The 15458-nt window shown below is 39.5% G+C and overlaps 1 protein-coding gene across 5 annotated transcripts in view; it reads right to left on the reverse strand.

Annotated features, from left to right (window-relative positions):
• Nucleotides 1-15458, reverse strand: part of KITLG (KIT ligand) — a 96441-nt gene that overhangs the window by 26831 nt on the left and 54152 nt on the right. For 4 of the 5 annotated variants that reach the window (XM_059726151.1, XM_019480916.2, XM_019480917.2 and 1 more), the window contains exons 4-6: nucleotides 9665-9835; nucleotides 4165-4324; nucleotides 2649-2732 (exon numbers count right to left, since the gene is read on the reverse strand). In XM_059726151.1, coding sequence (XP_059582134.1) covers nucleotides 2649-2732; nucleotides 4165-4324; nucleotides 9665-9835 — 415 coding nt within the window. Of the gene's footprint in view, nucleotides 1-2648; nucleotides 2733-4164; nucleotides 4325-9664; nucleotides 9836-12511; nucleotides 12597-15458 lie in introns of all 5 variants that reach the window. The other variant, XM_019480918.2, reaches the window with a different exon arrangement.

The following is a 15458-nucleotide window of genomic DNA, read 5'->3' on the forward strand; positions in this document are numbered from 1 at the left end:
CTCGAGCTTTTTGTCTGTGTGCACATTTTAAAATTATTTTAATGAAAACTGTTAGTTGCTATTACTGCCCCCTCTGTAATGGGTACCTCTATGTAAATGGGGAGGCAGGGAGAGACTGCTCCAAGTCATGTATCACCCAATCATCCCTTCCAAAGACTTGGGAGCAGGCAGGGCAATGATACCCAAGACTGAGAAAGTGAAGGGCTGGTGTGCTTGAGCCACAAGGAGACAGAACCAAGAGCAGAATGGTAGGCAATAAAGTGCTGTGTTAACTAATACCCACTGGTGCAATATTGGGGGGAAGTACCTTGTTCTTAGTAACTTCTCCTGTCTCACTGTCAGGAGCTGCACATTTTCCCTCCAGCACAGCAGACTATAACAGGTTGCCTTCTTCAGCACAAGCAGCAATAGGTTTTCTATTGTACTAACACACAATTCAACCAGATCTACATGCTTCATGTGTAGTAAGTTAGAAAGAAATGTACAGTGTGCCATGGCTGATTCTGGGAAAAAGGAACAAGGGAAACTATATAACCTAAGATGAGATGCTGGCAGGGAAAGAAATTGCTTTTGGCATAGTATCAAGAGCAACTAAGCAGAATCATAGAAAATTAGGGTTGAAAGGGACCTCAGGAGGTCATCTAGTCCAACCCCTGCTCAAAGCAGGACCACCCCAACTAGATCATTCCAATGAGGGCTTTTTTGAACAAGGCCTTAAAAAACCACAAGGATGGAGGTTCACTTCTTCTGGTAAAGGTGCTTCACCATCCTTCTAGTAATTTTCCTAATATCCAACCTAAACTTCCCTTGCTGCAACTTGGGACCATTGCTCCTTGTTTTGTCTAAGATCCTTTTCTCGCTAAGAATTGTCTGCTTCCTATTTCCCTCATTGCACACCATGTTCCTTCAAGCTTCTGATGTCTTCTTTGTCCACTCCAACTCAGAGGCAGCATCTACACAGGATGCTTACTGCACAGTAGCACATTAGTACTGCGCAGTAGCATCATGGGGCATGTACTGAGATGCAAAGCTACTGCGCAGTAATAATGGGCTGCTGTAGAGTCAGCATCACCAGGAAGCCATGTGGAGATGCTACTGTGCAATAGCACCAGTTACTGCACAGTCACTTAGTACTTGATATACTAAATGACTGCACAGTAGCAACTGCACAGTCGGCATCTCATGTAGACATGGCCAGAATTGGGCAAATTAGGTGATGTTCTCAGTGCCTCCCCCATAGAGACAGATTACAAGATGTCAGAACATCCGTTCCTCCTCTGTGCCTGGAAATGGTCCACTCAGGACCCGTTCAGACATCTCCCACAAATATCAGCAACACCTCGGACATGGACAGGGTTCTGACGACAGGGTTCTGACTCTGAAAGGAGTTGGTGATTTTATATCTGGTCTAATTGTTGGGTCTGAGGGTTTACTATATCTAAAAGTATATTTTAAGTTGAGATAAGTAAAGTTGTTTTAGATTTAAAACCAGTTAAAATCAATCCAAGGGCCTAAACATACTCCTGTTCTACCTTAAAAAATCAATGTGTTATGTTTCTAAGGAGCCTTCATTTTAACCTTAATCTTAAGTCATAAGTAGCAGTGAGGAAAGAACTCACCTCTTTTTTATTTAATATTTTTTTAGGGATTTGAGCAGGGAAATAAGACTGCACTGAAGTATCTTAGATGTGAAATAGGATTTGGGCCAAAAGTTTATATTTAAATACTTTTATGTTTAACCCCTCAAAAATGCACAAGTTAGATACCTTGCATTTTTAAGCTTGTCTAATTCTATTCCAACTATGCAGTTGGTTCAATAGAAGATATCACCCTAAAAAAGACTTGCTTCTTGCAAGTTAAACAGGGCATTATAGTCATGTCAAGCTAATTTCCATCTCTTTCTATTTGAACATGGCCAAATATGCTATGTGAAAACATTCACTGGTTTAGGTTGAATGGAGCTTGACATAGTAAAGCAACTATTTTAATTTCATAAGGCTGACTCAGGAAAGCTAAGCTAACAATATGAAACATTTTTATCCTGTATCTATTAATATATTTGGAGCAGCTTAATTTGTTGAGGGCCTGTGGTTAGTGAATCCTGACATTAATGAATGATAGTGAAAAGATTTGTATGTGACCCTCTCTATTTGCAGGGGGATACATTCTTGTATCCCCTGCGAATGGCGAAATCCATGAATAAGGCACTGCATTCATGAATGCAGTGCCCCAGCAGCTGGCGGGGGAGGCACAGCTCTGGCGGTGATGGTGGGAGTGTGGCAGAAGTGGTGGGAACCTGGCAGCAGCAAGCGAGGAGCTCCCGAGGAGCTCCTGTAAGTGTATAAAGTGTATTTAAAATGAGTTCGGAATTCGCGAATATCTGAAGCCCCGAATGACAAACCCACAAATAGTGAGGGTTTCCTGTATTCTCTCATTTCTCCAACCCACTGCAAAGCACAGCTGGAGTCTGACTGGATCAGACCATTCTATTTTGGTGTAATACACTGTATACAGTTTACCACTGGATATTAATCTGATCCATCTGAGTTGCACAATTAAGACTGTTTTGGTCTTAAATGTTCATTAAAAAATTAACTATCGGTGTTAAATGGAGATATGCATTAATTTAGTTCAGTCATAGTACTTACGGACACTGCTATCATTGTTATTCTTAAGGGAACTGGCAGCAACAGGAGGTAATGAAAATGGCTTTGTTTCAGTGACCTTGGAATCTAAATAGAAAATGAGTGTGTCAGTATTATACAACTGTAAACAATCTATAGCTTCCTTTATAAAAAAAGCTAAAGGTGGCTACTCTGCTCTGATTATGCAGTCACTTTGAAAGTAGAAAGCCAAGCTGGAGCAAAACACATGTATACTGCAATAAGTAGGCTTGTTTATCATCTAATATGGAACAGCACCAAAGAAAAACCCTACCAACTCACTCCTACTCTGTATATGGGTAAGCATGACAATTAGTTATGGCCGATGGCTGTCAGAAGCCCTCAGAAGCCCAAGGCGTACATCCCAGTATCATTCTCTTTAGGCAGAGAGCCTGAGACTGGTGCTTGGGTGTATCCTTGAAGCCACTCAAGGTTGCTGTAAGCATGAATGCCTCGTGCCTCCCGAGGCTAGGGGGGCATGGCAACTGCCCACAGACACTGCCGGCAGTGTTAGCAGCACACCCGCATGCACCCCCTACATGTTGAGAGTGGCTATAAGGCCGTTTGCCTTATCTAATTGTTAGGCGTGGCTGCCTGTAGAGTGAAAGTGAATGGGCAATGTTAATTTCTTTAGCAGAGACCCTAGATAGGCAGATAGACTTGACTGACAATCCCAGTGTGTCCATATATGGAACTATTCCAGAATTTCTCTTGTTATGGATGTTCCAGAATAACTTAATGTTTAGACAAACCTGAAATCCTTAGTTTATGGCAATAACTTACTTCAAGTTTTATTAATGTAACTCTGCATCTGAATATGTTGCCCTAGGCCTTAGTTCAAGATGAAGAATGAGTTCTTCAGTGATGAAGAATCATCATGAAAGCCAAAAAAAATAAGCAGCTAAGCATCCATTAATTTGAAGAATGACAATGGAAATACATGTATGAAACCATAGAAATTTAAGACAAGCTTCTTAAATTTTCAGTACCATATATTCATGATTTTGCCCACTCCCTCTTCAGGGAGAGTAGTAAAAATTAAGAGATTATTTTAATAGGGTACAAATTACACTTTATTCTGGTCCAGTAGAATCATTTGGACTTACTTTCTACCTTATATGCAATTCTGAGTTTTCTAAATAGCCATAAGTCATTTTCAAAAAGGACACTTAATTCTTCAAGTTAAGCACAAGCTAAATACAGCTGTTATAGCATTGTAAAGACAAAACCCAGGATATTTTGTTAAAGTGATCACAATCTTAAGAGAGTACACTTAAATAATTTTAAGTAGCAGCACTATTCATCATAGTTTTTTGGGTACCATAATTAATTCCTTAGTATTCATAGCAGATGTAAAAGTCTTAGAGTTGGTAGTCACTGATATTATGATATCTGAAGACAACAAATGGGATCCTCAAATATTTTAGTAAAAGGAAATATGCCTATTTAGAGCAGCTGAAAATATGGCCCAACTAAAATGGGAGCCATTTTACTATCTTACCATGAACTGGTGTTTCTGTTGAAGGCAGAACACAGTCATCATAATCTGATGTTTCTGAAAACGTCTTATAGGCTTCAATGATGTTGTTAAAATGCCTAAAGAATTCCTCAGGAATGAACTTGCCTTCTTTATACAGGTGATCGCTTTCTTGTTTAAAATTCTAGAGGAAAATATAGAGTTCTGTATTAAAGGTCCAAGTACTTATTTCAAGCATTGTGGTTTAGTATATAGACAATAGGTTTTTATAAAAAGAATATGAACAGGTGACAAAAATGCAGTTACAATTTTCAGTTGTGGAGTTCCATTTTAACTGCAGAAATCTCAAACTTAACACTGAAAACTTAAACTCAAAACTCAAGAGTTACTTTTAAAAGCTAACGTTTTCAATCCAGCCTTTGCACATATGTCACAAAAATGTACATTTATTTCTCCCACCATAACAGATAATACAAAGTTTATGTTTTAATTCCCTGTTAGAAACTGTCTTAAGCATTTGGAATTTTGCAAGGTGTGTTTGATCCTTTTAATGTGAACATGATACTCAACTATAATCAGGAGCTATAATTATGACAATACCGGACAATGAAATACAATAATTTGGACTGTTAAAGGGCTTTTAAAATTGGAGTATCCAAAAGTTAAGGCACGAAAAGACAAGCTAAGTGGGAGCATCTCATTTTGGTTCTCTTTAGATGAGGTTTCTCTCTAGCTCATCTTAGGTAGCTTATGTTGCAGTAACATTAGACTGCAACATGGGGCCAACATAGGTTGGGAGCAGTAATTCAGAATCCCAGGATGCATTGCTCCCAGTCCCTCCTTCCCCTCCCCCCCACCCCCCAAGGTGGACAATCTATCCTCTGGAGTTCTACTGCTCTAGTGTGGCAGCTGGAGAAAGCTGGCACCTGAGGGAGTCCTATAGCAGGTAGAATTCTTCCCCCCTTCCCCTTCTCACTCAGAGGCACATCCCCTACCATGTTCTTTCCTCCCCCTCCACCTTCATTTTGAGCTCACCCCCCACCTCCTTTCCAGGGCATTTCCCCAGCTCCTGGCTCTCCACTCACATTACTGCATGTGCTGTCCCAGAGGCAAAAGAAGTTCATGTCCCACTCCAAGTGCTGTGCAGGGGCTGGGCTCAGCCCTAAGAGGAGCAGCAGTGGTAGGAAAGAAGGTTTCCCCTCCCTGCCCCTGCTACTTCCCAGGCTGTCAGGAAACATGCAGGGGCTGGGCTCAGCTTGGGAGAGCAGCAGCAGTGGATAGGTTCTCTCTCCCTGCCTGCTTTCCCTGGGTGTCCCCCCTCTGCCTGGGAGAAGGCAAGGAGGGGGAGCCCACTCACCATCTGCTGCTGCTGCTCTCTGGGCTGAGCTGAGCCCCACATGCAGCACTGGAACAAGACAAGAGCACCCTTCATCCCTGAGATGGAGCCAGCAGCACTAGTGAAGAACTTTGAGAGCAGCGGGTTGGTAGGTGAACAGGGGGGTGGAGTGAGTGAGGGCCTGATCCAGACATGTAAGGACCTGCAATAAACCTAACCTGAGCAGGAAGGGGCCACACAGGCTCCACCTAGTGCAGATGGCATATACCTGATCCTGGAACCTGGATTGCTTATACAGAGGAACCTATACTGTTGCTAGACAGCTGGCCAGGTAGGTGGCTACAGTGCAGAATTGGCAGCTCCCAGCCATGTCCCAGCTTACCAGCAGCAGCTCACAGCTCTGCACATTAATGGGCATAAATTCATAACATGCAGCTGCTCACAGCACATTCTAATTTTCATACTGCCTAACATTCCTTAGAGTTAGCATGTGCAAACTGTAGCATGCAACTACACCCTAAGATCTACCAGTCTGCCTCTCAGGGGTGCATCTGCAAATAAAAGCAGGGCCCTTAATTGAGGAAACCCAGTTACTGCAACATCTATTGAAAAAATGTGTTCAATAAAAAATTGGACTCTTTACTGATAATACTGAGCAGGTTAGTTTTTCTTTTCTTTTTTTCGTTTTTTATTTTATTTTATTTATTTTTTATTTTTACAACAGCCTTGTCTGTCATGACAGCAGTTGCTTATAGCAGCAGTTCAAATTCAGCCTGGGCTAGTTTTTATTCCAGATAAAGATAGGGAAGTTAGGAACACAGGTAAAACAAATCAACCTTGTAGGTATCTAACCATGACTTAGGTAGAACTTAAGCATCCAAATCACAAAAGTGATTTTGTTCAACACTAATCAAGCAGCTGCAAAGCCACGAGGTTACTTAAACTCATTAGGTATTTTCATTTTGGCCTGAAAAGATACTAGGATGTCTTGTCTTAGGTTAGTGAGCATACTCTTGTCTTAGGCTAGTGATCTATATCAGCCACTTAAGCACATAACTCTGGTCTAACTTCTGAATTAATCCAGATCAGTGTAATATTTTAAGTTCCAAATTCCTGTGGTGACCAGAGTATACCTAATGATTCTTTGATGGTGACAGTGTACACGTAATTTATATAAAATGTTGCTGGAAGGGGATGAAATGGTGTTCACTTTTTGCCTAGTAGTTAGAACATTTACCCAGAAAACTGGAGGCATGGGTTATAGGTCTTCCTTATTCTGAGAGGACTCAAACTCAACTCTCTCACTTTCTAGTCAAGTGCTCTAACCAAAAAGCCACTGGCTAGCATAAATGGAGACCCCTTCATCTCCTCCTACTGAAGATGGCCCACTAGAAAGGTGGGAGTGTAAGATTTCTAGGACCAGAGGTAAAGCAAGCAAGAGGAAGCCTAATGCTGTAGAAGAAGGTGGCCTCCTAGGAGCCCTGGGTTTTAGTCCAGCTGTCAGAATAACTTCTGTTTTTAGCCAAAGTCTGTAAAACGTATAAACTATTCAGTTTGTAGTAAACTGGATTTGAGACCCAAAACTCCCCTTTCCAGGAAGTGTCTTTGTTACCGGGCTACAGATTGAGGCTTCTTTTTACTTCCTCTTTTACAAATCAAAGCCTTAGGCTCCATGAGTGTAACATACTTGGCTTCCTTGTGGATATCCCCGCTTCAACAGAAAAAGTAGGGGAAAAATCCTAACTCAGGGTAGTTCACTATATTAGTGTTCCGGGTACCCTCTTGGAAAATATAAGATGTGGGTTTGAGTCCCCCAAACCATGAAACTCCTACTTCTTGAGTGAGACCCATTTGCTTTGGTAAAAAACGTGATCACTACAACCAGAAGCTATACTCAAAAGTGGTTGTGAGGTGGCTGTGTTTTATACTGAAGTCAAAGCTGCTGCTAGTTAGATGTCCTGGTTCAAGTAGATGCCTCCACTCTTGTGCATGGGATCCAAAAAAGATGGATGCATCTAAGGTGCTGTCTTGAGACACATACCTATACTTCGAGGACAAAGAGGAGTTCAAACACACCTCTGTGCATAGTGGTTCCTATTTGTAGCTAGCTGTAGATGTCTCCCTAGGTGCTCAATACTTGGAAACACCCGTGGGAGGGCCCCAGCTCTCCTATGAACAGCGCAGGGATCCTAAGCACACAACCCTGATCTAGTTCACCCTCCTGGAGGCAGGGTATTTAGGCATTATGGGCACATTCAGACATGTGTAAATGTTTGTTTCCCCAGGGACAAGTAGCAGCAGTGCACCTTGCATCACAGCTACTTGTCCTGGGGGAATGTTCACGCCACACATGCTTTGGTGTGCAGCAAGTTAGCCTGGATGGAGTAGGAGAGGCTGATGCCAGCACTGTGCTGGCCCCAGCCACCTTATGTGGCTGCTGGGCCTCCTGGGGCTGCAGCTATGGCAATCCTTCAGGGCGGAGCCTGGCTGGCAGCTGGAGTGTGGCTCCAGGTGGCCTGGCACTGCTTTTCAGCAGTGCATACTGCCCAAGCATGTGCTGCTCTGGGTTTTTTTCTGCAATTTTTTTTTTTTACCCCTGGATATCCAGGGGTCAAAAAGCCTACAGAAAAAGAAAAAAAAAATGAAGCAGCAGACACTTGGGCAGTATGCCCTTGCAGCACAAAGAACACCAGCCTGTGTGGTATGTATGGCTGCAAATGTGTTTGCGGTGCCATATACCACATGACCATGCTTGTCTGGATAGACCCTATGATTCCAAGAATGTGTTTGTAATGGTTGGGTCCTTGGTTTATTTTCTTTTTTCCTCGCTGCACATAGAGATGTAGGCTTATTCTTTTGCCAGGAAAAAAAAAGTAGTTCCTTCAAATTAGACATACTATTTCCTTTTTGTTAACCCAGTGTTCTTAACAGAATTTCTTTAAATCACAATGTTTTAAATCCCAAAAAACAAAAAAAAAAGACTTGTATTAGCAACCTACAAATATGAACATTTTAGATAGATGAATTGGAGACTGATAAGAGTGGCAAAATTAAGATTGAAATAAAAAACAAACAAACAAAAGTTTGACCACAGAATGATTATCAGAGCAAAATAATTAGCTTATTATTATTAAACTAATGGGATAATGCAATCTACTGCAAATCAGTAGATTTGAGTTTGCCATAGTCTCATGTTGTGACATTGGGCAAATAACTTCACTTTTCTGTCCACAGTTTCACTCTGTGAAATGGGAAGGGTTACAAGTGGGGACCTTTGTAAATGATTTAAGACCTACTCATCAAAGACAGGTATTACAAAGAGTGAAGTCCTGGCCCTATTGAAGTCAATAGAAGCTTTGTCACTGTTGCAGATTAGACCTAATATTAATACAAATCATTTTCTCAAAGTACCCAGGACTATGTAATGAACATGATTAGTTACACTAACATTGGATTTTCAAATTATTAACAAGTTAATTGTTTTTATTTGTTTCATATGGAACAGAGCTAGAATCACACCCTTGATGTAAAAATCCTGGAGTCCTTCCAGCAGCTATTGGTATCAGGAGGGCAGTCATTTGAAGCTGAGATGATGTTCACTAAACTATATAGTCTGTCCTTGTGTGAAGGTCCATAAACCCATCATGAAGGTTTCTGATGTTCATTGATTGTGATATACAAGTAAGATCAATATAGTCTTTTTTACCATACCATCTTTTAAACTTATATTGAGATACTCAGCAAAATTATTCATTCAGTTAGACGTATAGTGAGAATCAATGCTTATATAATACTTGGTGTAGAATTATTACTAAGCAAAGACCAGAATAAATTATTTTGAGATTGAGAGTTGCACTTCTGGACTATTTTACTGAGAAACTATTGAGTATATCTGACTGTTTGGCTATCCTGTATGGTCATCCCTTTGAAGTCATGTAAATGGTTTTTCGGTTTGGTTTTTCGGGTTTTCTTCTATTGCTTTAACTCTAGGTTGGCCATAGAGGTTCATTTAGTACAACATGATGATGTTAGCTAAACAGGAATCAGAAATTAACTAGCACAAACATTTGAACAAAGTATATAGGATCTAACAGTCATCTTTTCTTAAAACACAACTGTGAACTTTGGTACAAACAATCCAAACACAATATGCAGCATAAAAGGGGAAATTCTGGATTAGAAGTTTACCTTATTTTTATCTAATGCTAGACATTCCATAAGATCATAAATTATCCTTGTGAGATTATTGATGATTGAATGGTTGCTTAAAACATCAGATATTTGTGAAAATTTGTGGAGCAGATTATTCAGACTCTTTGAAAATTCAGGCACCATCAAATACAACCAACAGTGATTAGGCTGTCAAGGAGGATAAAAAAAGAGGTAGATTAAACACCACATTTGCACAAAAAAAAACAGCTTAAGTAACAGGGTGCAAAAAGTAGATAAAATTGTTTCTTCCAATCTGTATTATCTTGCATTTGTCTGAACTGAAATATAGTTGCTGTTGTACTGCCTGTTCTCTCTTCAGCCCTTCTGTAGAACTTTATGCTCCTCTCTAATATTGGCTGACTTAGTTATATTATCAGCAATGTCTGCCAGTTCAACCTTATCCCTTCTTGTGAGTTGGTAATAAAATTAGGCACCAGTTTGACTATTTGAACTCTGGTATACTTCATTGTTAATCTCTTTCCATACTAGAATTGGCCATTTGCATAGTTTTTTAATGACAACTTCCTAACGGTTGTTTTCCAGAGTTTCTTAAAAATCTTCCTAATCTTCACTTTACTACTATCAGTGTTTTATACTAATTTGGCATCCTTAATCCAGAAGGCTCTTTCTTTAAAGGTAAAAATTATGTTCTAGAAAGTAAATTTGTAAAACTGATATTTTAGGATTTTATTAGTGTTGTATCCATTCTTGAACAAATTTGATCCATTTACCAGAAAGGAATTTCTTCCTTTCCCATATTCTCACTAAATGCCAGCCCTGCAAACTCTCACTCTAGGTGTGAAAACTGATCTGAAACTTGTCCTTCTTATGTATCCTCACTAATAAAAACTTTTGGTGGACAGATTATGAACTCTGTTGCATCAGTACAATGATAATGTTTTCAATTTATGCCTTCAATGACACCCATGCAGCCATAACGAAGTCACTGAGTTTGTATAGCTATAGCTGATCGTTCCCCAGCTATAGCTGATTGCTGACTGTAACCTAGCAGATCATTCTATTCACATATACAAAGTAATAACATCTAGCACACTTCTACTTAGAAATTTTGGATCTGATTAACAAAGTAAAAAGCAGTGAAAATCTAAATCCCTATAAGTCAGTATATCTGAATATACATACATAGCATATCTATCCAGGGGGAAAGGAGAGACTTTACACACCAATTTAACTTGTACATAGAACTTTCTTCATAATATTAATAGATTTTTAAAGTATATAACAGCGTATAATAGTGTATAACAGTGTATATAACAGTTTATTATAAACAGCATGGTAGAAAAGATTAAAAAGAAAGTGAAGAGCAAGATAGGTACCTATATACAGGTATATAATAACTAAAATATTGGAATTGGTTCAGTATCCCAAATCTTGATAAATGCTATGGGATCTGTAATGTTTACAACTGTCCAAACTTTGGTTTGGCATCCCTCATGAAAGATGTGCTTTTAGTAGCAGTGTCAGTCTTCCCTGGAACTGGCGGGGGGGGGGGGGGGGGGAGGGGTGGAGAGGGCGGGAAAGTCACCCTCTATTCACACCTTGAGCACATTGGGTGATCTTTGGAATTCTGCCCTATCATCTTCATCTTGTGAAATGAATCACAGTACAAAAGTGCTATGCCTATCATTTCCTATTCCAAACTTCCAAAATTTCTTATTTGGGTCTAATCTGCATCACTGCTTGAGCAAGTGGTTTTTCTTATTCACTGCCATTTTAAGATTTTTCGTTATTGTTCTGCCTCTTTGTGTGGTTGAGGTGGAGGGAGATATGCGTACTTTCTGAAACTAAAACTAGCAGTCTTCATGTTTAGTGAACTGATTTATATTTATAACTCAGCTTTACATAGTCTTTACAGTTTAGCTTTATCTTAATCTTCCCTAACATACTAATTTTAGGGGGGTTCTTTTATTAAAATTCCTTCAAATTAAGTGTCATAGTATTATCTCTTGCTACAATTCCCCTTGCACTGATGTAAACACATTAACATTGTGAGCACCTGAATTGACAAAGCTGGGCCTTGAGTCTTGTCTTCTCTTCCTCTCCTTCCTCAAGGGGTACTAACAGGAAAGTTTAAGCAACACTGGAGACAGTAGAGAAGCCTTGTACAATGATAAGATCAATTTATTTTTGAAATGATCAATTATTTTTTGAAATAGGAGAATGCAAGACACTGTGCCCCTCCAACCTTCCCAACGTGGCTCAGAAATTACCTGTTACTATCAGTCTGCTCATCACTGTATGGCAACATTGCTACGGTGCCTTCCTTTTGAGAAGTATGGAGCAGTATGGGCAGTTACTGTGCTATGTGCATGGTGCATGATTAGCTTTCACCACTGTCACGGTAGCAGCATGCTATACCTGGGAAGCACACTGCTATGGTGACATAGCTATACATATGTGGTGCTACGTCACTGTAGCATGCTGTATGGTGATGTAGCACATTGCTACGACGCAATAGAGTGATGTATAGATACACCTGAAGTGTATAAGATTAATGCTCTGAGTTTTGCTTCAGTTGGGTTTCACTTTATTGTCCTTTCCGTTCAATGGGCAAGATCTTTTAAGAACACCTGAGGTGTTCTGATCTACAGAGATGTTACCATGCTGATGTCAGTCAAAAGTTTTACAGAGACATGAACACATGACAACCCTCCAACTGTCCCAAGAAAAAAAAATGCAGCTACGTGACAAAACCCCTTGAACTATGGTAGATCTGCACTAATCTAGGAAATTTTACCCTGGTTCTAATCCAGGGTAATTCTTTACTGGGACAAGGTAGTTTCTGCCTAGCACAGCAATTACCTCTAGCTTTTGCCTCAAAGTTCCCAGTTTCAAGGCAACTCCAATCACACAGCTATGTCCAGAACCTTTCTTGCTTTCCCAGTACCTAGCAATGAAAGGGAGATGAATGAGGTGGCAAAAATGTAGATGTGATGAGGGTTAGCAGGAAGAAACAGCTAAAGAACTTAGGGAATTTACTACTGCTCCAATGGTACAAACATTCAACTTTTGAACAGGTTTATATCTATGGGTACTTATTACCTGAGTGTCCTAATACTCCCAGCTCACCTTTTTTCTCTCTGCACTTAGCTAAAAGACTGCAGCCTTTTTTTCTCACTAAGTCAGACCTTGCTGTAATCATCCATGCCTTTTTAGCCTCCATGTTAAACTGCTGCAGAGCACTCTGTTTGAAACTACTCTTAAAGCTACTCAGAAGCTTCATCTAGTACATAATGCATCAACTTTTCTGCTTAATGGCGTGGGTCAGTCTCATCATGTTACATGCACTACATTAGCTTTCCATCTGCTTCAGATGCAATTTACCTCGCTACTTTTAATCATCTATAAAGTATGGGACCTGCTATCCTAGCTACCATTTCCCAATTTAGACAAGTACGAAGACTGGAATCAAGTGAGGCACTGTTCTCATTTGCTCGATGTGGGCCTTTGAACTGAAGTCAGGGAATTTGCTGGAGTCTTCCTTGCCTGTGTAGGGATCTGTCAGAACCCAGTGCAAAGCCCATTTATTCAGCTGCTCCTTTGCCACATGATCCTAAACTGTGGCACTTTCTCTTCCCACTTCTATCTTGCTACTCAATGGGATGTTAGTCTTTACAAAGTGAGGCAACAAGATATGATGACAATAAAAACGTTACACTTTACTGAAAGACATTAATAATTTGGACATGAAAATGTCATGTTTTACCAATTGCGCATACAGCTGCCAGGAAACTTATTGGGCCAATTCCCCTCCCAAGCTTATATTTTAGTTATGTATTCAAAGGAAACTGAACTAATTAACAAACAAGCAAACAAACTTCTACATAGAATATATGATTTTAGTACATACACAGCTGTGATAATTACAAAAGTAAAGTTCCTGATCAGTTTACCAAACATGGAATTAATGAGAAATTTCTGGTTTGGGTTAGTTAAAAAAGTTATATTACCACGTATTTTAAAATACAGTTCTTGAACAAGATATTTTAGACCATTAGGCTGCTTGTAGATGCTTTAAAAAAAAAAAAAAGTGCTTTACTTTAAACTTGGTACACTCCCACATCAAGCCCCCGCACATACCCAGAAAAGGTAGCACCTTCATTGGACCCGCTTCGCTTGACATCTGTATATGCTTCTACCCAGCTCTTCAGCATCTGTAAAGATCAGGTGCTTTAGTGGAACTTTTTTGGTGCTTTTATCTAAGAGCTGATTGAACTGATGCCAAAAAGGCCTACTGAAGCGCCTGATCTATATAGATGCTGCAGAGCCAGGTCAAAGTAACATGCTGCTTCTTCTGGTAAATCATGTTTTTTTGTTTGTTTGTTTGTTTTAATGTATGCAAGCAGCCTATGTTAACTTATTTCATAAGGTACTACACAGACAGAAATTAAAGCTAATAACAGGAGAGCAGCACAGACAGGCAGCTTCCTTCAGTGCCTCAGTCTGCCTTACTGATCTGGAAGGATAAGAGAGGTTAAACATTTGTTTCAAATATGGCATCCCCTGAGGCTTCCATCTGGAGAAAGGAAAACATGAAGGAAAATGCGATGTCTTAAAAGTGAAAGAGCACTGCAGACCTATGGCTATAGCAAATTGTTACCATCTGTGGTTGCTGGACAGTTACGCCTTTGGACTAATAAAAATTGTAATTTACTGAATAGTATTGTATCATATATGATTCAGAGTTCTGCTGAATCTCTTTAGCTTAAAACAGCAAATTTAAGTGGCTTTTCTGGGGTCTATATGGGGGTTTTGGTGCAAACATTCAAGTTTCCTCCTATTAGCAAAAGCTACCATCCCTCTCATCTCAATCAGCTTCTTTCATTGAAGGTCACCTGTTTTTAGAAAATGTTATTTCCTATGAGTTTCCTCAATATCAAAATGTGAATATTTCTAAAACAGCTCATATTTTTAAGACTACAATACATTAAAACAAAAATACATTATTAGTCATGTCTTATACATACAGTATACACGGTTTTGATTTCTATAATATGAATTTTGCACAACAATGGCTATGAGCAACTTACTGTTGCTATTTCCATTACTTACATAATTCTGTTAGTGATAGTATATAATGTAAAGAATGATTTGACTTACATAGATCATTGAGCTATCATCACCAGGAGTTAGGAGGGTGGCAGACTTGAACTTTTACTGATAATCCTGCCCCTTCACCTGCCTTCACTCCAAGTAATTTCTACTTAGGCATTTCTTCCACTCTCAAAATGTTTCTATCAAACAACATGAAGGCTTTCAAAGAAAATAATTCCTTTTTTTTTTAATGTTGAATTTTGGTCCTCTTCCTAAAGAACTCTGAAAGAAAGCTAAATGCTCTAAAACCAGAACTAATATTAGGTCATTTTATGGAACTTAAAAGCAATATTTTTTTCATAATTTTGTAGACTCTTTAAGTTATGAACTACAGCAGTATCCAGGAAAAAGTAGTAATGTACCATATTATGTAAGTGAAATAAAATATAGTCCTTACTCCCCACTAGCTTTATTAAGGAAATAATTATTGAAATATACAGCAACTCATTGTTTCTCTCTCTCTTAGCAGACTATTGTGTTAGAGGATTACCCTCTCAGCCGCACTGTAGCAGAAAGGGATCTCAGAGTCAAAATGAACATGACTCATCAATGTGAGGAAGTGATCAGTAAAGCTAACTGCATTAGCAGGTGCTTCACAAACAGGTCCAGGGAGGTGATACTTCCCCTCTGTGGCACTGGTGAGACTGCAGCTGGT

This window comes from Alligator mississippiensis, chromosome 4 (genome assembly GCF_030867095.1).
Source record: "Alligator mississippiensis isolate rAllMis1 chromosome 4, rAllMis1, whole genome shotgun sequence".
Taxonomy (NCBI): Eukaryota; Metazoa; Chordata; order Crocodylia; family Alligatoridae; genus Alligator; species Alligator mississippiensis.